At 35.5% G+C, this 27,999-nt stretch overlaps 3 protein-coding genes across 4 annotated transcripts; 2 read left to right on the top strand and 1 right to left on the bottom strand.

The window, feature by feature from the left end:
* Positions 1 to 277: 277 nt before the first annotated feature.
* On the top strand, positions 278 to 3,523 carry LOC145608031 (NADH dehydrogenase [ubiquinone] iron-sulfur protein 5-B-like). The gene is made up of 2 exons (XM_081663636.1): positions 278 to 484; positions 3,253 to 3,523. The coding sequence occupies exons 1-2, from the start codon at positions 335 to 337 to the stop codon at positions 3,352 to 3,354; spliced, it is 252 nt and encodes an 83-aa protein (XP_081519762.1). The 5' UTR covers positions 278 to 334; the 3' UTR covers positions 3,355 to 3,523.
* A 990-nt stretch (positions 3,524 to 4,513) lies between these two features.
* Positions 4,514 to 10,966, top strand: LOC145608030 (N-glycosylase/DNA lyase OGG1-like). Of its 2 annotated transcripts, XM_081663635.1 has the most exons (5): positions 4,514 to 4,776; positions 5,296 to 6,085; positions 6,913 to 7,123; positions 7,414 to 7,530; positions 10,256 to 10,347. In XM_081663635.1, the coding sequence occupies exons 2-4, from the start codon at positions 5,331 to 5,333 to the stop codon at positions 7,480 to 7,482; spliced, it is 1,035 nt and encodes a 344-aa protein (XP_081519761.1). In that variant the 5' UTR covers positions 4,514 to 4,776; positions 5,296 to 5,330; the 3' UTR covers positions 7,483 to 7,530; positions 10,256 to 10,347. The 2 variants fall into 2 exon arrangements, with proteins under 2 accessions (XP_081519761.1, XP_081519760.1); XM_081663634.1 differs by lacking the exon at positions 7,414 to 7,530 and having other exon boundaries at positions 10,256 to 10,966.
* Positions 10,967 to 12,515: 1,549 nt separating this feature from the next.
* Positions 12,516 to 26,716, bottom strand: LOC145608242 (isoleucine--tRNA ligase, cytoplasmic-like). The gene is made up of 27 exons (XM_081663852.1): positions 26,040 to 26,716; positions 25,748 to 25,813; positions 25,512 to 25,655; positions 25,191 to 25,414; positions 23,778 to 23,943; positions 23,580 to 23,693; positions 23,199 to 23,296; positions 22,494 to 22,572; positions 22,239 to 22,397; positions 20,917 to 21,000; positions 20,172 to 20,305; positions 19,208 to 19,367; positions 19,002 to 19,085; positions 18,667 to 18,879; positions 17,898 to 18,023; positions 16,739 to 16,876; positions 16,513 to 16,616; positions 16,364 to 16,427; positions 15,353 to 15,441; positions 15,097 to 15,238; positions 14,342 to 14,405; positions 14,192 to 14,259; positions 13,727 to 13,849; positions 13,489 to 13,554; positions 13,058 to 13,169; positions 12,885 to 12,976; positions 12,516 to 12,773 (listed from the first exon to the last, which is right to left on the bottom strand). The coding sequence occupies exons 1-27, from the start codon at positions 26,571 to 26,573 to the stop codon at positions 12,669 to 12,671; spliced, it is 3,552 nt and encodes a 1,183-aa protein (XP_081519978.1). The 5' UTR covers positions 26,574 to 26,716; the 3' UTR covers positions 12,516 to 12,668.
* Positions 26,717 to 27,999: the final 1,283 nt, after the last annotated feature.

Raw genomic sequence — 27,999 nt, 5'->3', positions numbered from 1 at the left:
AGTTCAATTAATTTAAGTTCAATAAAAATAATTTAAGATCAGCAAATATAATTTTGTTTCAGGAAAAATAATTTCATTTCAGCAAAAATAAAGTGAAGAGAACGGGGCATTAGTTTGGTAAAAACAAGTTTTTTTTTTTTGGAAACGAGAAAAAAAAAATACTTGTATATTTTTTGACAATAAGTTTTAGATGGTAGGTTTGACCCGACCCGGCCCGGCCTAGCCCGATGCAAAGTTGATGAACAGATTGGCAGGTCTGTGTAGTGAAACCTCCAAAACCAAATTATTCATCGTTCTCCTTCGGAAAAGCGAGTTGAAGAGAGAGAAAGTTTCAATGGCGTCAGGTTGGGGAATATCAGGTAACAAAGGAAGATGCTACGACTTCTGGATTGATTTCAGTGAGTGTATGTCTCGTTGTCGTGAACCCAAGGATTGCTCTCTCCTTCGCGAAGATTACCTCGAATGCCTTCATCACTCCAAAGAGGTTTCTTCTACTTTCTCTCTTTTCCATTTTCACTTTCATCGTCCCCATTTCTTCAATTTCCGATCTTGCGTTTCCCCAATTCTTACATTGTTGCCCCCTTTATATAAACCCTAAATTTATTATTGTCTGCTGATTATTTCTTTTTATTTTGAGTAGTAGATCTTGGTTCTATGATTTTTTTGTTGCTGTTGTTGTTTGATTTGTTGAGTTTCACTTTTAACAATATTAAAGATTGCTGCTTGTAATTTTTGGATATCTATTTGATTTCTGATCGCCAATTTTATCAAATTGTTATGGCTTTGTAATTGTAAAATTGGATTGTTCGTTGATTGGTCTCTGACTTTTAAGGAGTTTAAGCTTCAGCATGTTCTGATTCCAGTTGCTTGGAGATTAAATGGAGTATATGAAATGATATATAGTACGAGTAGAGATATATCAATTGGCCTGGGAATAACCATACAAAAAATCATTGGTAACTTACTGTTGTGAACTTGTGATTATGTATTGAGGGAAATTGAGCATTTTTAGAAAAATGCCTTGATTTGTGTTATTAATACCGTAGTTTTCTTGAGCTGGACTGTCTTATCTTACTCGAAAGTTTTAGACGTAGTCTATTAATGTATTGTATCATGAATTTTCATTAATATTAATCCTCTTGGGATTTCTTATTTTACTGTTGAACATTTCCAAATTGAACCTTATTTCACTCCTCTAGGATATGTTGGCCCTCTTATACATTGCCAACATCATTATGAATCCCATTTGCCAAATTAACACCCGTTCTCTTTCTATTACACCCTTTTAATTGTTATCTAAAGCCCAGAAAGAGATCGTAGATATGATTTAAGTCTATTTAGGCTATGAAAATTAGAGTGGATTAAGGGGAGAGAGAACGGGACACTATCATGGTTGTTCTTTGAGCAAGCTGAATTAGTAAATTAGCAATAAATAGTAGATATATAAAGCTATGAAGCCTAGTGTTTAGATTAGTACTGGGTTCTATCTACAGTCTGAATGACAATGTTGGGGTAGTAACTCATAATGTCATATTGGAACTTGGAAGTGATTTTCTTAGCCAAGGTATGGCTTATGTATTTTCAGGAATCTGTTGTGGTAAGTGGTTACAGTAGCTCAGTATTAGGTGGGATCCTTTTCACAACAATTGAGATTTCTGAAGGTTTGATGGTTGCTGGTAAATAGTGTCACCTGGTAGAAGCATGTAAGTTGTCAGTTATAAGAGCACGGCATGCAGGTGCAGAAACTTACAGAATTTCCCCAATATGCTGTATTGAACCTAGTAATCAGGTGTTTTTGTGGCCTCATTTGTTATTGTTAGGTGTCTATTATGTAAAATCCTTTAGTAGAAGCAAACTATTGGACTCATCCAAGCAAGTTCAAGTGACCCGTGGTATGTTATACCTGTCGTACCCCTGATGATTCTGTTTGTCTAGCTATTAAGTAGGTGTGCAATTGGGGAGGAATGACAAGGACTTTGGAAGTAAGGCTTCTTATTGGGTTTGTTTGTGGGATAAAGCTGTTTCCTTGGCCTCTCTTTGAATGCATGTCTTGGGGGTCTTTATGAGTCTATCTCTTTCTGATGTACAGTGTGATTGGCGCACAATTTTTCCACGCTGGTTTGTTGGACTCTTTACTCTACAACATTTAATTTTTTTCTTGGTTCTTTTTAGAAAAAAAAATGTAAAAAACTTGTTTGTAGGAAAATCTAGTTGATGATGACGATATCTTGTTATTTCGGGTTTACTTCAACATGATAGAGTGTGAATTCATCATACAAATCATAGAACTATAATTCCTCTTGAAGATAGCTGCAGGAAATGAATGGGAATTCTGAAATTGAATACGAGATCATTAGTGATGCAGCAAACTAGGTCTATGATAACTGACCAAATCTGGTTATCTATTCATGTTTGAGATTGATTGAAGTATAAGCCAACGGCCAACCTTTTGTTGGTGAAAAATCTGAGCTTCCTAGTTCATCAAGGACACGTAATATTGTTGAAATGATGTGTAGATATATATATGTTCATGCGGCTTAAGTGCTCATTATATTTTTAGAAATGAAACACAAGGTGGCATCTGCTTGATGTAGTTTCCTTGTATTTCCTTCATCCAACTAAAATTTAATTTTCTAGTGTTATCATGGGAATTTGGGATATGTCTTGGGCACATCTAAAAATGATTAGTTTTTAGGAACAAAGAGAATAGATCTTCATGATGGCTATGCTAGCTATGTCGTAAATTGTAACTTTTAAAGCTAGGCTTTGGAGGTCGCCAATGGAGAATTCTTTTGCTTCCTTTGATAATATGCTTGCTTTAAAGTTATTATTATCATTATTTATTTTTTTCTTTACTGTTTCTGGTTTCCATGATCTGAGGTTACCACTTTAACTAATTGCCAATGCCTCATTGGTAGCTCAGATCGTGGAAACATCCCTGCTCATGCAGTTTGCACTGATGGTGCCAAGACTGCCAATTAAGAGTACATCTAGGGACGGAGGCTCTCATTAGAAGCTTTCATCTTGTCCCCAATCACATACTCCATCTTAATTAGATTATAAAACGCATATAAGCTGTCTCCTTTTCTAATACATTAATTATATTTGATCGTGTAACCCAGTTTGCCACTTTTAATTTAAGTGATGAGGATTAAAGCTACAAAAACACAGTAACATGGTTAGGCACATTATTGGCATACTTTATTTTGAGGCTCCTATGTAATTAAGTATATTTGTTTGATTAATTTGCAGTTTCAAAGAAGGAACAGGGTGTACAAGGAAGAGCAGCGTCAGATAAGAGCAGCTGCAAGGAAGGCCAAGGGCGAAGACAATAGTGATACTCATCATCACTGATGAGCTATTATCATAAATCTTGGAATTCCGTAATAGAAATTCTGTTATTTGATTTCGACTGGAATTGCATTATATGCGAGTTTGTCAATTCATCATGTGCAAATTGGTGAGGAGAATTTTTGTTCTGCTCGGTTTTTGTGAAATAAACATAGCGCAAATGTTGTTGCAACATTCTCATCTTGGGTGCTTTAAATTTGGCAAAATTCCACTTATGGTACCTTTGATTTGGGGTATAATTCTACTTAGGGTTTCTTAGGTAGAATTAACTCTAATGCTTTTTTGTTTTTTGTTTAATGCTAGTATCTTTCTTGTCAAACTAGATTTAGGCATTGTTGTTCAGGGTAGAGTCACGACATTGTTGTTGGTAACCATAATAAGGAAATATATGTAAACAAGGGTTACAAATATTTGGATATTACGGTATTCGTATTACCACATCAAAGAAGCGTGGATTGGAAATGCTCATATAGTCATAGATTACAAAAAAATTGATATCTAGATATGATCTAAAACGAAACCAAATTTTTTTCTCCACGCTAAATGATTGAGCAAAAACAATTAGGATAAACAATTTCCTGTGGTAATAATGTAAGTTTATAGTTTATGTGTGTCATTTGAATATGCGAAGTAATAAGCATATTGTATTTTAAAATAAAGGTTAATCTTAAATAAATTAGAAATAAAGGTAAAGTGACGCGTTAATGGAGAGCAACAACTTCAATGCCAACTAACAACTTCAATGGTAGGGTGTTTATTGTCCTCCGCTCAGGAGCTCCATTGAAGCTACAAGTGAACTTTTTGTTCTTCAATTCTCTTACGGAATAATTATTTTGACACCGTCAATTATCAATGCAAGAACTACCAATTCTCGAAGTCTCGAACCCTAGAACAATACAAAATCACGTAAGTAATGCTGTAATGTAATTAAAAAGACCCTTTTTTTTTTTGAGGGAAAATTAAAAAGACTAATATTAACTTCGTTTCAAATTATTCACAACAATTTGACATAATATATGAGTAAAATATAATAAAAATAATTATGTTGGAAATAACTTAAAACAATTTGGCATAAAGCACGAGTCTTTACAAATAATTTGATAATTTGAAAACGAAGGCAGTAAATAGAAAAATTTTATGAAGACCAAAATAGCCATTCATTTTCCAGTTTCCCAGTTGTTCTGCTACTAGTCTTCCTCTCCTCAAACACTAGTTCTTTCCTCCCTAACCAATAATCTCCATTGTTGAAGAATTCCTGAGATATCAATGTTTTATGCCAATCGATTTTTCGTTGGTCAAATGTTCATTCATCTTTCAAACTCAACTTTAACGGGTATCGAATGCTTCTAACGTTAATTCGTATTGGGTTTCAGAAATTTCATCGATTTTGTAGGTTAGGTTAACTTGAAGTCGCCGGAATCAATAGTGAGTATTCTAATCTTTTTTCTGCTTCTCTTTTTTTGGCGAGAATTTGAATAACTTGTGACCTAGTGAATCCAGAAATTTTGTTTTCAGTTAATATTACGAGTTCATTTGAAACAATAATGTCATTGCTTTGTCATAATTAATGTCAGAGTTTGAATAATTTTTCCTAATTTGGAACTTAAAACATTTCATGCTTAAATGGAACTTTTCTTGTGCTTCATTGTTTCCTGTTTGTAGCTCGATGAGCCATTATTATTACGGAGAATTGTGATTTTTTTTTTTTTTGTAGCAATTAATTTCTCGAGTTGATAGTAAATGCTAACAAAGTCGATCCATAATGCCACTCGAGGGAGCCCCCGTTAATCATCATGATAAACAAAAATTGTTTATTTAGTGACATTTCTAAACCACTCCACAGTAGTATCCATACAATTATAAAATTATCAGCATGTTAATTTGTGCATTGGACTTGCATAATTGTGATACAACTAGCATCTTATTATAGTCCATTATTGCCAGTTTTAGGAAACGCGACAACTTTTGTAACAACACTCATGAAGCGAAGGAGACCCTTTTCTTCTCCTGGTTCTGCTGTTAAGTGTACAGCTCCCTCAACCCCCCCAACTCTGTGCAATGTGGACATCACCCAGTTTGCTAAAACCAAAACAAACCTTAACTCAGAAACTTTGTCTCACTCTTCAAATGGACCGCCTAGGAGATCTCTTTCTCGAATTCTCAAAATCCAAAACTTGCATACTGATAAATGGGTGCCCCTTGATTTGGGGAAACAAGAGCTGTCTTTGCCCCTGACTTTTCCAACTGGACAGACCTTCAGGTGGAAGAAAACGGGGACACTCCAATACACTGGTGTTGTCAAGTCTCATTTGGTGACCTTGAAGCACCTTGAAAATGGTGATGTCGCTTACCAATTTCACCCAGTTACCAGTTCCATTTCCAACTTCACTGAGGAGGAGGATGCCAAGTTAGCTTTGCTTGATTTTCTCAATATGGGTATTCGTCTGGCTGATTTGTGGGAGAGTTTTGCAGCCTCTGATAAGAGGTTTTCTGAGCTAGCACCCCATTTGACTGGTGCCCGTGTGCTTAGGCAGGATCCTTTGGAGTGCCTCATTCAGTTTTTGTGTTCATCTAATAATAACATTCAAAGGATCACTCGAATGGTTGACTACATTTCTTCTTTAGGTCATCATTTGGGGAGTGTTGAGGGGTTCCAATTTTATCAATTTCCGTCATTGGAGCGGTTGGCTATGATCTCTGAAGAGGAGCTAAGGGAGGCTGGCTTTGGTTATAGGTTGGTTTTCCCCTCATTTTTCATCTAGATTAGTTTGTCACTTTCTTTGTCTTTTGTCTTGAATCACTTGTGTTTAATTTTCGTGAAGATTAAATGTCTTGCAAACAGAAAGGAATTCTTCTGCTTTCTTTTATTCGTATAATTTATAAGTTCTTCACGTATGCTCAACTAAATTGATTGATCAAAATATCATGATTTTTTGTGCTTGGAATGTCAATATGTCATGGTTTTGTATTGTTGGATTTCACTATAAAGGCCGCTTAACCAGTTTGAGACTTAAGAGTTGAGATCTTTTGAGCTCCTGCTACATTGGAGAAAAATTAGTGCAAGTCTTGGTGCTATGTTTTTTTGCCAGGAGCTAATTAGCTCTGCGCTAAGTTCTCTCAATTGTTTGGTTTTTGATTGTTTTTAGTGTGAATGCAATATTAACATGAGCTTCTCACGATTTAAGTGGCATTGTGAGGATGAGGTAGATGTGAATTTTTGTTGAAAATAATAATATTTAGCTTCTATTATCTTTGTGCAATCACAACTCAATAGATACTTTTATTGTGAGGGTAATAAAAAAGTTGTTATATCTTGCCTGTGATCTTCTGTGCCTTGGCCATCACCTCCGCTCTGTTTTTATTTAATTCATACTTTTTCAGCCTTTTAGATTTTCTTATACAATTCCCAATGCGCCTTTGTGCATCCTTTTTTTTTTTTTTTTTTTTTTTTTTTCATTTTAATAAATAATGTGTCCTCTTCTTACCTTTGTCTGAGTGCATAGTTTTCCATGTCATTGTATGTAACTTAACGTCCCATTTATTATTGATTTGCATGAAAAGAGCAAAATATATAGTTGGCACAGTAAAAGCCCTGCAATTGAAGCCTGGTGGTGGTGTTGAGTGGCTTTCTTCTTTGCGTGAATTGGACCTTAAAGAAGTTATAGATGAACTCTCCACTTTTCCCGGTGTGGGTCCAAAGGTGGCATCATGTGTAGCTCTCTTCTCCCTGGATCAACATCATGCAGTTCCAGTTGACACACATGTCTGGAAGGTAAACAACTGTAAATTCATGGCCTTCTTTTTTACTGACATTGTGGTTCGAAAGAAGTTTTGGAGGGAAGGGGAGGGGGAAGAATAGAAGGTTCAATTTCCTTTGTTTGGATAACAATTAGTTGGGCCAAGTAAAAGGGTGGGGGGGGGGGGGGGGGGAGCTGTTTCTTGTGATAGTGTCATTTGTGCTCCCTGATGCTTTTTCTAAGCCAAATACTTCTAGCATCTTTGCCTACCTAATTGTTAAATGACTTAAACCTTTGATTGACCTTATTTGAAATGGAATATCAGTGTTGGCAGGTGACCTTATCTGAATTCCGACCAATGTATAAAAAAGATCAAGGGGCAATGAGGAGATGAAGGTCCTGCTATGCCTAGGCGTGCCTCGCTCTGCCTCTTTGAAGTGAGGTGCACAACATAAAACAATTAAAGAAATTTTCCTATGTGTGCCTCAAGTGTGCCTTAGGTGTGCCTCAAGTGCGCCTTAGGTGCATCGGAGGATAGAAGTATTGTATCCTTTGATACATAATATAAAAAAGTTTTGATCCATTTTCCCGAGTAGCTGTAGAAGTTGTCATTGGTTGAAAAGTTGGTGTTTTTTAAAATTTTCAATCCTCCAACGTTCAAAGAAATAAGAATAGTTCATAATGAGACTTGTGAAAGGTTGTTAACTTGCTACCCTTTTATTTTCCTCTGTCGAATTGAAATCCTTCTAAACCAACATCTTCCATTCACATAATTTTTGCTAGTTTCTTCCTTTCCTTCTCCTTCTCTCTCCCTTCTTCCCTTCCTTTTCTTTCCCAAATACTAAAAACTCATTGTAAAGTTGAAAGAGACTATTCTATAAGCTTTAGGCTATGATGATCATTTGCTTCCTATGTGGCTCTCTTCTCTTAGGCTTATTATGTTAAACTAAACTTATTTTTGCTACTTAATTTTGTTAAGCAATAATTAATTATGCTAAATTTTACTTATTATCGCTAAAACTAATTTCAATCAGTGGAGAACTGAGCCCATATTGTGAAGTAGTCTAGTAGTCATCGCCTTTTTGAATATAGTGGAAAGAACCTCTTTGCATCCGTACTTTTACCTTGTGTACATCCTACTTCCCGCTTTTACTAGTATAATAGATTCACCATCTTCAAGTTATTCTATGTTGCACAATCTTGTCTCTTATTGGCGTCATGATTTTAGGAGTGTTTATAACCATGCTTAAAAAATGAAATGGACGTTTATGTTGTAATACATTCAGAATTATTAGAAAAGATGTTGTGTGATTAAAAACAAGAGTTGCAACTGAGGCAATTTCTGGTGGTCAGCAAGTGGTGGAGAAAAATAGAAAAAGTAAATAAAAAAACTGGTGAGGTGAGAAAATGGGTGGTGGCCTGGTGGACAAGGAGTAAGTAATTGAGTTACTGAGTATGAGACTTGCCAGTCAGTAAACTCATCAAAGAATTTGCAACCTACTCATACGGTCCAGAAACAATCGGACCAGACAGTTACTGGAACCGGAATCTGGCTTTTTAGGACCAGGGACCGAACCTAAATTCTTGTCGGTATGGTGTTGGATCTGTTGCACCTTCCCCTTATATATATATATATATATAAAACCCCTAATTTTTTGAAAATCACATCTGGTTTCAGTCTTATTATGCACACCTACCCACTCACATGATCTCTTATCCTCACCATTTAATTTTATTTTCTCTCCGTCCCAATATTATCATCACATCTATGTAAGATCCCACATAATTATCAATGTTGTATATTGTTCAAAGTATGTAATAAAAAGGTCTATAGAGTTGTGAAGGTCTGCAAGAGCTAAAAAATTAGAAATAAATAGGTAGTATGTATTCATGAGAGGTACTGGGAGTGGGTGATAATATGGTGTTGTTGAAACTATTCAGGCATGTAAAGCAGTGTGTACTTTTGACTACTATACTTTACCAAATGAATGCAAGTATTGGACAAAGTGGGATAGTTGAAATGCTGAAAGGTAAAGTACCAGATCAAATGTGATGTTGCATGATTTGCATCATAGGTGAGGGCCTTTGGGGCTCCTTGCTGACTAGAACTTTCATTCTCATGTCTAGAGCAGCATGAGGGTGGCTAGTCTGCGTCAATTAGCTGCTTATAATTAGGAGGGAGTGTTTGGAAGCTGAAGGGGCCTTTGATGTTGATTGCTGAGTTTTCTTTCCTAAATATTTTTTAAAATATGGTCTATGTTTATCAATTTTCAGTCGGTTGTCACTTGTCACAACCATGGTTTAATGGATATGTAGCTTATGTATTGGCATATATACATTATTCCAGTTAGATAGTTATATGATAGCTCAAGCTGAAGGATATGCTCTGCTTATAGTGCTTAGGGTCCAGCCTATACATTCATAAACCAGTTGTGAACATGTTCTATATTTAAAATATAAATTATAATTGCATTTGTCATGAAGGATGGCGTATTGAGGACAAAACAATCTTCATTTCCTGCTGAGAGGTTGCTTCTTCCATCCAGTTGTATTTTTTGCAGAGTAATTCACCTTTCATGACTTCTGCCTTTAATGGTTGGCATAGAGCTAACATCTGGCATGGTGACTGGATCCTTATAAACCAAGACCCCGCCCCCAAGTGTTCCCCTTTGTTGTTTTGGTCCTATTGGATCTTTGGGGAGGGTTTAGGACTTTAGGGTATCTTTGCACCTGAGGAATTTGATTACTTGCTCTATACAAACCAAACACTGTTGGTTAATTAGTCATAAAACCTGGCAGATAACTAAAGGAAAAGGATTTATGATTAAATTTGAATTCAGTTTACTATTACATCAATTAAAAGCTCCAATATACACACAGGTTTACCTAGCTCTATGTACTCAATCATATTTTCTGCTCCTTTGCTCTTAAAACTCTCGCACTCAGTTTATTTGCTTATTTCAAGAACTCCAAAATCCAAATAAGGGAATGTGTAAATAAATTAAATAGTAAGGGGTAGTTGGGGTGTACCTGAGTATTGCAGAAGTTGCATGCATCAATCAAGGGATGTTTGCTTTCCATGGTTGAAACACTTGTATTTCTTGATTTTTTCTCTTGTTAAGTTTTTTTATTTGTTGAGCTTCTATTGATGACGGTTGTTTGGGCAGGTTGCTACAAGGTACCTTATGCCTGAGCTTGCAGGTGTCCGTATGACATCAAAGCTGTGCAACAGTGTGGCTGAAGCATTTGTTACAAGGTATGGGAAATATGCTGGCTGGGCACAAACCCTACTTTTTGTCTCTGAGTTGCCTTCGCAAAAGGCTATCATACCATCAGAAGTTTGCAATATGAAAGAGAAGAATCTGTTGGACAAAAAAGTTTTTTAGCGAAAATGAAGACGTGTGTCTGTGTAGCAAGTTGTGAATCGTCTTGCTGCTAAAGTTACTTCTCTGGACTTTGATGCCCCCATGGTCAAGGAAGGGGGCAAGATTGCTCAACTTCAAAACGAGGATTTGGAAGCTATGTTCAGCAAGTGGGTTACATAAATGGTAATGTATATTGTTGTTGAGATTTCTACAATTGCATCTATTAGACATTTCATTGCTAGCAATTGGAATCATGTAGCTCAACCTGAAATATTCTTGCAAAATCATTCTTTACACAAAGACATCAGACACTTCTGCACCAGTAAGAGGCTTTTCTGGAAATTCTGTCTCTGTTTGGATTGCGCTTATAAATTTTGGTAATGACTCTGCAAATGGGCAACAATGAATTTCCATAGGCCTCTTTCCATCTCATTTTAGTTTGCACTTATATTTCTCTTTGTTTATTTATGTATTTATTTAAATTTTAATGAATATTCTCTGCATTCCTTAGAATTTTATTCTACTATTTCTTTTTGACATACTTTTATGGATCAAATACAAACAAAGCTTAGCTCAAGAAGCTAGTGAACAAACTTGTTTTTGGAATTATACATAGTATGTTAACTTACATAATAACATGGATTTAAATTCTAGTAGAGGAAAGATGATTAAGAAATTACACATTGATATACTAGACCAACTAAACAAAATTACTCACACAGTCACACTTCTCATATGTGAGTCGATTCATACTACTAAATTTAATGATAAAAACTAACAAACCATAATATTAACACTTCTAATGACCACCATCATCTCCATTCTAGTGATTGTCATTGCCACCATTACCCAATCCCAAGTTCAATAGATTCACTCTCGTGTTTCGATTCCGATATCGATTAGGCAGACCTTCAATTAGATTCGAATAGAGAGGAGCATTCGTATCCTGGATCACAGTCCCACTCCCACCTTCTTGATAACCATGTATTCGACCATAAATTTGTGTTGTTGCCTCGGATTTCGTCAATTGACAGTCACTAGCATTATGACCAACTATCCCACATTTTTGACAAAACACGAAAACACCCTCGTATCGAAACTGAACCCATGTCACCTTCCCTTCATCCAACGGAACATAACAACCAGGAATCAAAGGCTTTGACAAATCAACATGAACCTTACCTCGTAATTCCACGTCTTTCGGAAAACCACCATCGCCGTCTTCTTCGTTGTCAACCTTCTCCACAATTCCAACAAGGTTCAAGAAGTGTCGACCGCAAGAAGGGTATAACATACAAAAAGGAAGGTCACAAACACGAATCCATATTTTTGCAATGTTGAAATTAAGGGTCTCAAAGGAGGGATCCCCTCTTCTGAAGGTAATGATACGACCGTCTACGACGGATGTATGTTGTTCTAATAGCGCTTCTACGTCAGTGGAGTGTGAACAAACAAAGATGTAGTAAGGACTGTTACTAGTGTTGTGAACTGTGATTGTCCCATTTTTAAGCCATCGTGAGACAACGATTTGTTGGACTAAGGATTTGTCGGGAGGATTTGGGCCGAAGAATTTTCCGACAACGGCGGAATTCCAGTTGATGTTTTCCATTGTTAGAGTAAACAGGTGATTTAGTTGAAAGTAGTGGAGAGGATTTGGAAGAAACTTGTTTTGAGGAGGTGAAAAATGGTTGTTTTTGTCAAGTAAAGTGGAGAAAGTGTAGTGAATGCATGTTGGGCAGGTGTCGTTTAGGGAGTGAGTTGAGTAAATGAATTGTAGCAAGCAATGTTGTTTTCATGTGACAATTGTCTTTGGAAATAGGTGTCTTGGGGTGCTGGTGTGACAATTGTCTAGGAAACAAATGGGCATAGGCTCATAGGTCAACCACAAGTCCACAAACCCAGTCCCCAAACACTACCTTCGGTTCCTGTTACTCACAACAAAGGAATATATTATATCTTACAAATAATATTCCTTTGTTGCGAGTAATAAAAAGATTCAAAACTAGAGTAGCTATGAGCCTACGACAAGAAGACTAGCATAAATTAAATTCAAGGCCTGTGGTAAGTGAATATTGCTTTCTTTCAATTAATTAAGTAATTTTACAAAATTGACAACAGTTTGTCAAACAACCCTTAATCTTGATGTTAGCAATTTATGTGCGCAAAATTGAAAATTATAAATAAGAAAAAAAAGAGTTTGATTTAAATTTGTCTTTCACCCGGACTTTCTGCTCAGATAATGATCTCCAACACTCAAGAATACATGTTGACCCAGCAATACTTCCACTGGTGGTTGATCTTTGATGCAGTCAACCCTAATCTGAAAATAATATCAAGATCGGAGAAAATCAGACCAAAGCAAGCCAGTTTCCTAAAAAAAAAGAGAAATCTAAGTTACAGTAAAACACAGCGATATTGTAGATGATAGTACCTTGCCATTTCCGGCATTAAATTCAGACTTCAGCTTGTTAGAATCTCTTGATCTAAGGTAAACCTGTAAACCGTTGGCAAAGGTCGCGTTTCCTGTAATTGCAAATGTGTTGTGAGCTTCAAGCCTAAACATACAGTTAAAAGTGAGTTTTTATGGGATCTACTAGCTCAAACCTTCATATAAACTGAGTAGAGCTTCATCATTGAATACTAATGTTGGCCTTGACAAACTAATAGTGAACGACATGTCATATACACCGTGAAAAGTTTCTTCGGTGAGAATAGCCTGTAAATTGTACAAACCAAGTAGCAAATGGTCAAATAAATCAGATAAGAACTGCAACATCTTCCATAGAATTGCAGGGCTACAGGAATATAGGCTTCAAGCAATTAAATTTTTTTTTTTATTAAAACAAACGATCTCTTGACAAGGATTAACAAATTCAACTCAAGCACATAAAACTCCGCACAAGTCAGCAAACCCGTAGGGAGTACATAAAAGTGGAACTCAACACAACAATCAATTAGAAGAAAGGTAAGATACTACAATATGCATACAAGAAAAGCTGCTCACTAAGCAAAAATAAATAAACAGAAATACTTACAGCATAAGATGGCATGAATTCTGCAAGCAGTAACGGGGAGCCAATAGCCTCCCTTATGTATTGTTCCTGCCACAACAAAGAATATACTCGTTTGAGGATTTTCACAATATCAAATACTAGGAAACCAGTAATTGAAAATAGTCAAATACTAATAAAAAAAAGTTCAAAGCTGCCAGACTGAATCAAAAACTTAATAAATGCTTTAACAATCCATAAATAGGGATAAGGATCTTATTACCTGTGAACTCAGAAACTGCTTCAAGGTTGGTGCATCCTTGTCTGATGGACTGAAGTACACTTCCACAACATCGGTAGGTTCAAGACTTGCCTTTTTCCGCAACTTTTGGATGCGATTAACAACCTAAGATTTTGGGAAAATAATAATTGATGAGGATGATATATTATTGCAGCTTTAGCTTCACTTTTTATACTCGTGTAAATTGAACCTCAACTCTAAATAGACCTAATTTTCAAGGAAACAGCAAACTTATAAGTTATAATGTCAACACTGACAAAAACATTTAACAGGATGTTAATTTCGTAAATACATGGCATATTCTGTAGATGAAACCTTGGCACAACAAGACCACTTTAAATTCCTTTTGTATTAGCAGAAGAATGGTATAATAATGAAGCAGACAGAAGTTACGAGTTAATGTTTCATTTGCTAGAAACACAAAATTAAGAATTATCACTAACATACCTCACGAGCTACTCCAGCTTCAAACAATGATTCGTCAGGATGTAAATCAAGAATAACCAAGACATCACCTACACAGGGAGTTGAAGCTATCAGATGGGTTGACAACATACTAACAAGTTTACCTTCAAATTAATTTACAATAATTATTACCATCTCCAGCAGCATCAATTTCCTTTTCTGTTGTATTATCAGGACGTTTGAAATCCCTCAAAACCTGAAAGTTCACATAACAATAGTACATTTAAATGATTTGATGACTTCAGTAACGCAAAGTAATTTCTAGAGATACAAATAAGATGCGAGAACATATCTACATGATAAGACTGCTCCATTTTTCTTTTGGGTTATGAATTACAAAAAAAAAAAAAAATCTATGTAATATAAAACTTTATCCTCACTGAGTTCAGAATTTTAGATAATTTCTGCCAGATTAAACACTTCTGTGTGATTGTTTGGACTGTGTATCCTCTAAGGGTCTGTTCACATTTACTAAACTGAGCTGAACTGAATTGAACTGATTTGAGCTCAACTGAACTGATTGGAGCTGAAATGAATAATTTATGAGAGAGGGAAATTAAGAGCTGAACTGATTAGAGCTAAACTGAACTGAACTGATTGGAGCTGAACTGAACTGAACTTATGTAAATGTGAACAGGCCCTAAGTTGATATTAATTTGATTGACACGGTCATATAACAGTTCAGGCAAATCATATACTCTTAATGTTGATCTTTATGTTAAATGAAAACAGAAAGCATCCTACATTCCTAGGTCAAGCTAACCATTACAGTGTTTTATCACACAACAAATAAGCAACAAAAATAACAATAAATTATCCAACATTTTCATTAAAAAAAATACATAAATAGCAAACTCTTAAACTTAAAATTTAGTGCAGAAATGAACCTTAATGTCACCCAGCTTCAAACAGTGGCCAGCAATGGTTACTTCTCCAGCTTCCTCAAACGCTAATATATCTTTCTGGGACATTGCCTTGACTTCCTTTGCAACCACTCCCATTGACTTGCCAAGCCTCTTGCCAAGCACACTAAGAGAACAGATACACATCATAAGTAAAACCAGATAAAGTTGAGCAAATGAACAAGCACTTCAACTCCTCCCCCTCAACAGAGAGAGATAGAGAGTTGTCTAGCATGCATACCTAAAATCAGGCTCAGCACGAAGAGATGCATATTTCAGTGGATCATCACAGGGAACCAGAGATCTTATGTTAAGCTCTTCCAGAACATACTACAATTCACAGACCCGTAAACAAAAAAACAGTTAGACGAGAAAATTTCATTGTGATAGAAGGTTAACAATTGAGAAAGATGTAAAGATACCAGAACACATAGTTATCCAGAGAGCACAAACAAAAGGTTTTTACAAAAAAGCCCCATCCCAAGAGCATTAGTTCTTGCACTAAACTTTTTAACACATGCTCACAGCTATTTCTTGGACATCTAAAATTGATAAAGGGGATTAATGGAAAATCAGTGTGTCAGACTGTCAGCTTAAAAGAAGCCAGGGCCACAAATTTCACGGTGCTACCATCAATTTACACCCCCCCCCCCCCAAAAAAAAAAAAAAAAGGTATGCCCACGAGAGTAAAAAACAAAGGTTTTATTGATGGGATAGACCATACACATAGCCTGTTTGATTTGTGTGAAAGTGAAATAAGTCTCAGAAAAAATTTTGAATCCTTCTCAATACCTTATTCAAAACACCAAAATTTGAAATAATGTTCTTTCATCGGATTCCTATGGATTGTAATAGCCAACAGATTAATTTTAATTGGAATTTGTAAATAATCATGTACAAGAATTTCTGCTACATGAGAATGACTTGATGGTCAAACAAATAAAACCAAGCTAATATTTGATGAAATAAAAGCATAAAATTCTATCAGATGCATGCAAATGTGACAAGATCATGATCAAGGGTATTGAAAATGACAGAAAGATTTGAAGCTAGTAATAAGCAATGTTTAAATTAAGAGTATCTTTCTTCTTTATTGCTTTTAGGATTTCAAGGGGTAGGGCAGTTTGAAAGAAAGAGGTTGTTAAATTCACTGATTGATGGCAATCTTTCCTATTAAGGTTCGCTCTCATACACAGACTTAATCGAATTAAATCTAAGCAATGGACAAAATACACCTTTAAAATATATGTACCTCTCTTAGTTTCCCAGCAATATCATCAAGAAAATCTTTGTCAGGATGCACCACCACCATCTCCCTGTACTCTCCAATAACCAACAGGTCTCATGAGCAAGTAGAAAGATGTAGTAAAAATAAAACATCATAATAGATACAAATACTACCTGAGGGGTGTCTTTAAGGGCTTGTTGTGGCGCTCACGGATATTACGTGCAAGATCAATGATTTTCGTCATCCTTGAAACACTTTGTACAATGCGCTCTTCTCCCTAGGATTGATAAATTACAGTGAGCCATAACTGAGTTAAGGTTCCTTTTAAAAAATTAAATTAACCCCCCCACCCCCCTCCCCCCCTCCTTTTTTTCTTGAAGTTCATGCCAAAGAGACTACCTTTCCTTCATCTTCAGGGATACTGCAATAATGAATGCTCTCTTCAGCCCCATCACTAACTTTTCTCAAATTTTGGTAAAGAACTTCGGTAAAGAATGGTGTCAGTGGAGCCATAGCGATGCATGAAGTTAGCAGTACCTATGACCAAAAATTTAGATAAGAAATATGATTCAAGAGATTAATCTAACAGATTGCTGCAAAGAAATATAATGGAAGCTCCTCCAATGCGTTAAGAAAGGTCATTGACTTCCACACCACTCAGCATGTTAACTTTGTGACAGAAGATCTTCAAAGATACTCCTTTAAACCGCCAATAGACTCATACCTTCACAGTATAGACCAAGAGGCTAAGAGTTTAATGTTCTCATAGCCAACCACTTGTTGGGCAGATGTAGGCCTGAGCTAGAGGGCCTAATTCCGTTAGATAATTTTAAGGGAAACCAGGATAGTTCATAGTTGCATCGAACATGGAATATGGATCCATTTAATAATGCAATATTATCAATGTGAACATATGAGATATCTAGAAAGCAAATAATCAACATATATAATCCTTAAACCTTTTATGAAATGTTACATTATAGCTATCTACCATGCAATGGTGCAAACAAGGAAAATTATGATACATTGCTAAAGCTAGTTCATGCAAGGCACTAAGGCTGTGGTAAATGTAATGCCAATATTGAGATCCGTTACTATACAAAACGATTTATCCATATATCAACTCTTACAAAAATGCTCTACAACTCCCTCTGTTTCAATATAAAAGGAGCCCATGATTCACTAGCTTATTACTAGTTCTTGATTACTATAAGCACGAAACCAAAAGAAATAAATATACAAAGTATATATCTATTCTTTATAATGATCTAATGGTATAATTTCTATTATTTATCTACATAGTTTACTATATATTTGCAGTCAAACAAAAATATCAAAAATGTGAGACTTGTGAAGTTGAGGACAGAGATAGTACTGTCTATGGATACAAATTGATGGACATAAGAGAGAGAAAGTAAAACTTTAGCATGCTTGAACCTCAAAGGATCACTCTTCTAAGAACATAGGAGTTTATTGTAGACCAGTATATATAAGCTAGCATTAGCAGCATACAATAAAGGATTGATAATCAGTATTCGGGTGAAGAAATGTAACATACATGGTAAAGAGTGGATAGTGCAATTTTGCAGTCTTCCTCTCCTGTGCGACCTTTAAGCCGCTTACGGTTAAACCTTACATAGATATTCGTCAGATCATCAAGAAATTTTAGAAGTTGAGGAACCACCTGCAAAGGACATAAAGAAGTCAAAAACAATTTCAAGCAATCCATTTGAGTAGTTTAAATAGGTCAAAATAAAAAGGATTCAAATTATAGCCACACTACAGGGGATACAACTCATACAAGCCAGGACCTCATAGACCCTTGGTCTAAAAGAATTGTTCGCAAAATAATATTAACTTAACAAAGAGAAAGAATCCTCTAGCAACTTGGTCAGAACAAAAATGAGACCGCCACAACTTACAGCAGCCACTGAAAACCTAGAGAAGGGCCTTACAAAGTAACACCAAAATAATACAAGAGAGCTATATATATTTTTTGGTAGCAAAATTCTATCTTTTTACACTAGGTTCCAATAAAATCTAGAATAAAGGATGAATGCGAACTTCCATTAGAAATGTTTAGTGAAACATGTAGATCAGAATGCCAAATAAGACGGGCAATGCAAACGTAGATAATGACCTGTTATAAGAAATTTCATTTTGCCCATCAAAATACAGAACAGTAAAAGGGCTCAGTCACAACTTTGAAAGCTCTGTATATAAAAGGATATACCCCTGTGGGAAGATTGGTGCCTTATCAAAGGTATAATCATTCATAAGGCACTCACATGTAAAAGAACACAACTAATTAGAAACAAGTTACGAACCGTATATAATCGGTAAGCCTCCATTTCTTGTCGGACAAAATGAACCAGGTGTTGGGTCGCCGAATTGATCCACTGGTCAAGGACATTGGAGGAGTTCTTTAGCACGCTTCGATCAGTTGGAATAAAAGTTCCAAAACCTTCAATTTCAAGTCTCTTTGCATTCTGAACAAGAAATCTATATGCATTGTACCATGGGAGGAAGACATCTCTGATCTGCACATCAATCAAACCAGACAACAATAAAGCATAGTGAAATATTAGCATATATCAAGAGAAACACAAACTCTAAGGGAAGACATTCTCATAATTAAGTATATAGAGTAAGTAGCCCTTACCATACCAAACACACCATCCTTTTTAAACCGTAAAGGTTCTGCACGTACAACTGGCGAATTTACAATATACAAGCGCAACGCATCCTGTATAAAATGTACACCATGTCATGCCTTAAAATCGCCTTGTTAAATCTTAAAGATTCCATATGGAAAGCTGCAGCAAAAGACTGAACAAATGAAAAAACGGAAAATTATAGAGCACTTACAGCTCCATACTCATTAAGAATTTCTGATGGTGCAGGGTAGTTCTTGAGTCTCTTACTCATCTTCTTACCATCTTCAGCAAGGACAAGCCCATTGCAGATAAGATTTTGGAAAGCCGGCTTACCAAATAATGCAGTGGAGAGAACCATCAATGTATAGAACCTACAAATGGAAGTGAAATGAATAAAAACAAACTAACAGCTATACACCACACACATTCTGTATTGTCCTGTCCATGATATAAGGACAGAAAGAGCAACAATAAAATAAGGTATGACCACTATGAAAACTTAGATTTTCTGCTGAATATTATAAATCACACCAAGGGTGAAATTTATCAACAGTAACACCAATGCCTCTAAAAAAGCATGCTCCTTAGCAGATTAAGGACTCAGATGCACAGACTTACCCTGAGTCCCTGACGAAATCAACAAGATTAAAGTGACCTTATCGTTTGCAATTTTACACAATTTATAAACTCCCCTTTAGACAAAGACTTATTTCAACAACATCAGCGAAATTTCCAATGACCTTTATATTGCCACCGGATCTTTTAAAATATGCACCATTTGCAATTTTACACTATCCATTACTCTTTTGACTATCTTTCGTAATTTATAAAGAAAAAATATAGTCATGTGGGATCTTATAAAATTGTCTCGATATATACTTTTATGATTAAAGATATTGATAGGCAAAGCCGTGCATAGGCAAGCATGAAAGTGTAAATGGTGCAATAAAAAAACGAGGAACTATATTTCAATTATAGGGTGCCTAATTTAAAAAATTCGAAACCACACCAAACAAATTTCTCCTGCAAATATACTCAATAACTAATAAGTTGGCTATTCTGCAGATATTGTCAGTGATTATTATTTTGGCTATCCTACAGATAGTCTTCTATACATAGACCTACAAGCAACTAGGACAGCACAAAGGAGTATTTATTATGAGGAAGATACTAACCACCCACGAGTTTGATCCAGACCTTCAGCCACAAAATGTCCAGGGAAATTTTTTTCGAATAGCTCACGGTTTTCAAATGGATAGTGAATGTATGCATAAGGCATAGCACCACTTTCAAACCAGCAATCAAAAACCTGCAAAAAAATCATGTTAGAACATACTACAAATTTATACTCATCTTATCCATACATAACCTTTTTCTATACAATAAATGGAAAAATAAAAAATAATGTAAGCTCTGCAAAAAATCTGCACAGCTGCCCTTTGAATCAAACAATATTAACATGTTATAATAATTTCAGATGAATTAATTTCTACTATAATTTGTCAGGCTACTGCAACTAAGTACAATGATGCAATTGCCTTCTTATGCAAACATGTTACTCATGAATTGTGAATAGCACTTCTTGGCATCTCTCTATTCACAATAATAAAATTTACTCTTTTATAATAGCACTTCTATCTTAGAAACAAATAAAACAGTTGTGTTTGTATTTCCTTTTTTGGAACTTCAAAAGATTTAGTTTACATAAGATCTCTATAGATGTACTTCAAGTCCTTTACACAAATCCCTAAAACTGATACGTCAAAAGTTAGGCAACAGAGTAATGATGCCTGAATATTATAATTTAAAACTTAAAGAAAATGGTGGCCAAATGTCTAACAGTCACACCCTTTCATATCTAATTCCACCTCCATGTATAACATCAATCATAAATAAAATGCACTGATTAAAATGTCTTACATCATCAATACGTCGGAGAACACCATTCCCATCCTTGGATGGAATAGTAATGTGATCAATGAAGTGCCGATGCAAATCAGTAACCTGTAGAAGATATACAGTTAGTAAAGCACCTCATAAAATTGTACTCAATTCAACCAACAAAAAATAAGAACAGAGAAAATGAGAAAAATGCAAACTTTATTTTTCAACCATTATGTTTACCAGATATAAGACATAACACATACAGCATGCTGCAAACGGCAGATTTTCACTTAACCAAACCCTCAATCCCTCCAGCTGATATGGAAATCAAGATTTTCCTTTCCCTACCTCAGTCATTACTTTCAGTGGACATTCACATTTCCCCTTATAACTTTCCCTAACCAATATTTCTTGCAAGGTAGGCCACGTAATAACCACCTTTAATATTCTTGACTAGTAATGCTAAACACAACGATAATCTGTAACAGATCATCAAGAATTAAGTCCCATATGTCCTAAATGATTTTTTCTTGATAAAAGAGAAGTGGGGCCATTTAGACAAGTAGCAAGGAAGCATTCAGAAGATGAACCAAAATGCTAAGCCAGCAATACTCAGATGCCTAGTCTATCCACGCTGAAAGAACTATAAGGACACAAAAGAGCTAGCACTATCTTAAATAAGTATCTTCCTTGAGGCGTGAACAAATCTGGAATATCAGAAATTCAGATCTTCCTTAAGTTGAAGATCTAAATAAAAATGATTAGCAATACATTTTAAAATTTTAGTCTCTTTATTTGCAAGACTGCAACAAACGTGTATATATTATTCCCAAGGTATAACCCTTATGGTTTTGGCAAGCTTAAAAAGTAGAGAGAAATATCGAGGGAAAATAGAAGTGGTAAAGATGATAATTAAAGATATTAATAATTAAGATTATACATTGGCAAGTGTGAAATGACAAGTGTTCTGAGTATATATATATATATATATATATATATATATATATATATATATATATATATATATACACACACACACACGGAAGTCACTGCATAAACATAAAATAACTCAGACTTTGATAACAATTTTAGTCAAAGCAATAACCTCATGTTGTAAATTACATTAACACAAATCACAGCAAAAAGAAAAAAATAAAGGGGGGGGGGGGGGTCTTTTCCTGGGTTCTTCATTTCTTCCCATGGAAAAAAGTAGTCACCAGATCAACAAATTTTTTTATATCAAATTATGACTTTACTGCAGGATAGCTAAGAAAACTAATTAAGTATACTCGGATACAATAATCATTTAAGATGCAAGTAGCACAGCTTAGCCTTAAGCAGTGAAGGATATGACAAACCTTTTCCCCTGATTCTCTTTCAAGTTCTTCAATGGAAGAAATGACTCTCATTTCTTTTCCATCCTCACTCATCCAGATAGGCAGCGGTGTTCCCCAAAATCTGCTTCTACTCACGGCCCAATCTCTAGCATTTTCGAGCCAATTGTGGAAACGTTTCTCCTAGAATTTGTAAAAACAAAAATTTGAATGTTAAATATGGCAAAAAGAAACATGAAGACTAAGTTAAAACATATAATGATAAAAATGAAATAGAACCTTGACAAAATCAGGAACCCAATAAGTCTTTTTATTGTTCTCAAGCAATTGGTCTTTGATATTTTCCACTCTAATAAACCTACAGATAAAATTTAGCAAAACATCAGTTAGTAGGAAACATCACAAACTAGTACAAATGACCTAGCATGCTCTTGCATCAAAATAACAAACATGTTCAGCTCTATGACACATAATGATAGCTAAACACTTTATACTCCCTCCGTGTTTTTTTAAGTGATACATATTGACCGGCACATAGTTTAAGGCAATTTAATTGACTTAAATAAAATAAGAGGTAAGTGGGGTAGTGGAGTATTAAAAAATTGTTAAAGAAAGATAGTGGGGTTAATAGTTTATTGAAAAGTAATATATGTGAGAGGAAAGATATAATAAAAAAGTAGCAGTGGGTTTGGGTGGGGACCATGAGAGGAGATAGATATAATATTTTAATGTATTGTTTTGCCAAAATAGGAAATGTACCACTTAAAAAAACACGGCTGGAAATGGAAAATGTATTACTTAAAAAAACACAGAGGGAGCATGAAATATCTTGATTGCCCAAGTCAATCCCCAATATAGATTGTAATATTGTAGCAAAATGTCAGGAAATTAATCAATTTTCTACAATTTTCACAAGCAAACATTAGACAATCAATTCTCAACATAAAGTCAAAAAAAGTTGTACAGAATTCCCAATATACATACCAGCTGGGAACAGCTCTATAAATCAGAGGAGTTTCAGATCTCCAACAGAAGGGATATGAGTGAGTAAAACTTCCTTGTTTGAGAAGCCTGCCTCGTTGCTGCATAAGAAAAAAAAATAGCATGAGAATTCCAAAACCACATCTGTACAGACAAGCCATTTCAAAAATAAAATAACAAGCACCAGCAGTAGAGGTACTTCACCACATGGGACTGACAATACAATTTAACTATTTTAATATGCTGCTTCAGTTTCCCCATAAATCCATAAAAAATGTTGGTAAGTCAAGGTCAATCCAAGCTACAAAACTCTTTCTTCCTTTAATAAACTTTTCATGTATTACAGGGAGAGAAAAGGGAATGAGAAAAATCAAATATCCTTGCCTTTACTGCATTAATAATTTCCTTATCAGCATCCTTGACATACAGTCCTTTAAATTCAGAAACCCTTTCGATGAAACGCCCATCTTCATCAACAGCTACAATCAAGTCTGGCCCCTGAACATGCCAAGTGAGAAAATCAGAGCCAGACAACTAATGTAGAGATATCCAGAAAAATATTTAAAAGAGCTTGTAGCTAACCAGTTCAATTATTTTGTTTTCAAGGCAAACACGATAATCATCTTCTCCAAATGCTGGAGCACAATGTACAACTCCAGTTCCACTATCATCAGTCACATAATTGTCTGCCACAACCTTGAAAGCCACCTCAGAAAACTCCTTGAAATAGTCAAACAAAGGAATGTACCTGCAACCATTAGTACATTACATTATAATTTTAAAAACCAGAATCAAAAGAAAAGGTGAGAAAAAGTATGCAAAAGAGAAGACAAAATGATCGAGTCAGAGACGCAACATTTGAGTTGTCCTTGAGCATTAAGCAGAGTTTTTTTTTTCCCAGTATAGATGCCTTTATTTCTATTTAATAGAAATGAAAAAAAAAAAAAAAAAAAAAAAAACAGAAAACAGACGTGAGAAACTCATAGGCCAAAATTTTCTCGTAAAACACTTATCAGAACATGGAAAAGACACTTCAGACCAACATTTGGCATACTGAAAGTATATCAATAAAGGCCCTAACTACGCCAAGACAATCATTTAAGTTTCTATGAACATGACTCAATTCCAGAGGTGGACCCAAAGTGTCCAATACTCCAATAATATCATAATCTAGGAGACCAGGACTGCAATAAGCAATATCATTTGAGAGGAAAAGAGGGGAAAAAAAAAAAAAAAAGGCTCGTGTCTCAAAACCAATTCTTGACACAGAGAGAAACAAGTCATACAACGATGGGGTGCTCTTTGATTCAACAATATCAAAATATCTAGAATGAATCCCTTTATGAACAATCACCATAATTTTTTACCTGCCCCTTGATTTTGGATAAACAGCTCTTTCCACAAGACAATATCATGGCTCAGATAATGAATACAGAGTGTATGATTACAATATTTTCAAACCAAAAGAACCATTGTATATTCATCTTCCCCCCCCCCCCCCCCCCAAAAAAAAAAAAAAAAAAAAAAAAAGGAACCATTTATAAGTCACTAATCTCAAGTAAACATAGGACATCATCAACAAGAGACCATGGTGCAGCTAATATATGACAGATGGTCTACCACAAATTTACCAAGCCCCTTTTTGTTTGAAAGGGTCTCCTTTCTTCTAATCCAACATATTATCAACTACCAAGTCTATCATCCTTCTCTACAAATCCGTCATCTTTTGACCAAAGAGTTCAAAACAATATCCTAGCAAATTTTTCAGGGATAAGTGCTAATAGCTAAAGGAATATGTTATGCCTAGGCTGTCTAGCTATTCAACTTCATGAGATATTTTAAGCTGATTTGAACTAAAACAACTAAATGCTGCCAAACCCATCTCAGGAAAAATCACGAATATATGAAGTATTATCAACTACCAACAAAATGAAACAATTCTTGAGTAAGAACGGAGGACACATAAAATAAAATACCAAGAGAGGAGTTACTTACTTCAGACCCACCAAGGATGCACCTGGAACTTTCTCTAACAGTTCATATGAACTATCTTCTGGGGCAGTTTTCTCAGATGTGGAGCCCTTAGTTTTAGACTTAGTATTCTTGGCCTCACCGCCTGATCCATTTGGTAATTTCTCGTTTTTTACTTTATCTCTAGGAAGCTGTGACAAACGAGACTCTGCAACCACATAAGTAGCACCAGTAGATTTGCTCCTCACCTGCACAAAATATATATATATATATACACACAATGCATGATTCTAGGAAGGCAGAATGAAATGCTAGTCCATATCAACAAAAGAACAAGAAACCCACCTTAACATAGACAAAATTGGCATTGACACACAATGCAAGATTACTAGGAAGAGTCCATGGAGTTGTAGTCCATGCCACAAGCGACGCATTATGAGGATCATCAACAATAGGAAAAGTCACCAGGATTTCAGGATCAGGTACTTCCTGCATAACTTATTGTATTAAATAACAGCAACAACATACACACCAATTTTGTCCAACTATGACAGATTAAAGCAATTAACAATGCCTCCAACCTTATAGTTTGAATTAGCCTCAAAATTCGATAGAGGTGTCTTCAGACCAGTACTATACGGCATAACCTGCAAAAGACAGCATATACATAATTGAATCAAAAAAGCATACACAGCCATTCACATTCAAACCAAAACCTTAAACCCCACATCACAAAACAATCAAAACCAGCATAAATTATCCAACATAGCTCATTAAACCTCGGGGGTAAAACCCGAGGCCAAAAATCAAATCCCGTCTACATCACTACCCCTCCGCAACACTCAAAAACCCAAAAACAAAACAAAATCATACCTTAAACCCTCGATAAACAAGCCCCTTCTGATGCAACTGAGAGAAGACCCACCAAATAGACTCCATAAAATTCAAATCCATAGTCTTATACCCATTCTGAAAATCAATCCATCTCCCAGCTCTCTTCACAACCTCCTCCCATTCTTTAACATACCTAGTAACAATCCCTCTACATTCCTCATTATACTTATCAATCCCCATTTCAATCACATCGGACCGACTCGTAATCCCCAACATTGAATCAATCTCATGTTCAACCGGTACACCATGACAATCCCACCCAAATCGGCGGGTCACATGATGACCCGTCATAGATTTGTAGCGGGTAATGATGTCTTTAATGGTACCAGCAAGAAGATGGCCGTAATGGGGGAGACCAGTAGCGAAAGGGGGTCCATCGTAGAAGGTGAATTCTGGGCAATTTGAGGTTTTTTGTAATTGGGTTTCGAATGCTTTGATTTCGTCCCAGAATTTGAGGATTTTTTCCTCTTCTTTTGGGAAGGAGAAGTCTTTGCCCTCACATACGTCCTCCATTGATGAAGGGTGTGAAGAGGAGGAGGAGGAGAGAGAAAGTGCGGCGGCGGAGGAGCTAGGGTCAGTGGCTGAGTTTGGGGGAAGTGTTGCCTTGGAGAAGACGGATGCAAAATGGGGAATTTAGAGAGGTTTACTGTTTCAGGATTTTGTTTTTTTCAGTTAATGCTGTAATTAGTATGGCCGATTGTAAGAAAATGCAGTAATTACTAATAATGAAACATACGATTAATATATTCCGTGCTTTAGCACGGGTACGCCCTAGTGGTATGATAATAGCATAGTAATCCGTATTAAATAAAATCAAGTTCCGCCAAAGTCGATAGACTTTGAGAGAAACCACCGATACAAATACGTTTGTCACATTTATTAGCATCCCACCTAGCGATATTATGGGCAACTGAGTAACCCCTATAATAGGGAGAGATTAAGGCCTTGTTTGATAAAGAGATTTGTGGAAAGTTTTAAGCTTATTAAGCATTATTAGAAGTTTGACCATTTTAAGAAATATTAAAAGAGTTTTTGAGGTCAAAAAACTTTTTTAGAAAAGAGTTCATTATAAGAGCCTTTTGCAATTAGCTTTTTGAACAATTTGTTTTTTTGAGTATTAAATACACTTGGCTAATAATAACATATATTTACCAAACACTTGCACACAATTAGCTATTTACAACTTGTTAGTCAAATTATCTAATATAATCAGGTAATCAAATCAGTTGATACCACCAGCTAACAACTAATTACCAAATAGGGCTTAAATTTTAGTATACTTATTTAATAACCCTTAATTAAAAAATTAAATCTGGTCTCAAAATAATAATAATAATAATAATAATAATAATAATAATAAATTAAACCTTACAACACTAACAAAGTAATCTCTGTGTTACTAACTCATACTTCGTATAACATTAACCGAGTAACCTCACGAAAGATGGTCACACCGTGTGGCCAGGGTTACTTAAGTTACTCAGTCAGAGGTTACTTGAGTTACGTGGATTACTTGAGTAACTCGTTCAGAGGTTACTCGAGTTACTCCTAACCGAGTAACCCTTTGAGTAACCCCTGACCGAGTAACCCCTTCAAGCAACCCTTGACCGAACTCTCGAGTAATTTCTGACTGAATAACCCCTAACCAAACTCTCAAATAACCATTGACCGAACCCCTTAAGTAACCTCTAACTGAGCAACCCTTGACCGAACTCCTTAAGCAACCCCTAATCGTGTAACTCGAGTAACCCCTAACCGAGTAACCCTTAACCGAATAACTCAAATAACCCCTGACCGAGTAACTCAAATAATGTCGGTCACACGATCTGGCCAGCTATATATAAATATTTGTACACGTAAAAAGAAAACAACTAATCAAAGTGAATAATTATGAATAAGTGAACAACTTTTATCAATCTAGTAGTATAGTCATAAATTA

This window comes from Chenopodium album, chromosome 23, assembly GCF_948465745.1.
Source record: "Chenopodium album chromosome 23, dcCheAlbu1.1, whole genome shotgun sequence".
NCBI lineage: Eukaryota > Viridiplantae > Streptophyta > Magnoliopsida > Caryophyllales > Amaranthaceae > Chenopodium > Chenopodium album.
The sequence above is the reverse complement of the archived record's forward strand: the minus strand, read 5'-3'. Positions and strand labels throughout refer to the sequence as shown.

Coding starts and splice junctions, on each gene's coding strand:
- LOC145608031 (XM_081663636.1), top strand. CDS start 335: ATGGCGTCAGGTTGGGGAATATCAGGTAACAAAGGAAGATGCTACGAC. Junction 485..3,252: donor GCCTTCATCACTCCAAAGAG/GTTTCTTCTACT, acceptor ATTAATTTGCAG/TTTCAAAGAAGGAACAGGGT.
- LOC145608030 (XM_081663634.1), top strand. CDS start 5,331: ATGAAGCGAAGGAGACCCTTTTCTTCTCCTGGTTCTGCTGTTAAGTGT. Junction 6,086..6,912: donor GAGGCTGGCTTTGGTTATAG/GTTGGTTTTCCC, acceptor TTGCATGAAAAG/AGCAAAATATATAGTTGGCA. Junction 7,124..10,255: donor TTGACACACATGTCTGGAAG/GTAAACAACTGT, acceptor TTGTTTGGGCAG/GTTGCTACAAGGTACCTTAT.
- LOC145608242 (XM_081663852.1), bottom strand. CDS start 26,573: ATGGAGGACGTATGTGAGGGCAAAGACTTCTCCTTCCCAAAAGAAGAG. Junction 25,814..26,039: donor TTGTTTATCGAGGGTTTAAG/GTATGATTTTGT, acceptor TGTCTTTTGCAG/GTTATGCCGTATAGTACTGG. Junction 14,260..14,341: donor AATTGATGCTGCTGGAGATG/GTAATAATTATT, acceptor CTCCCTGTGTAG/GTGATGTCTTGGTTATTCTT.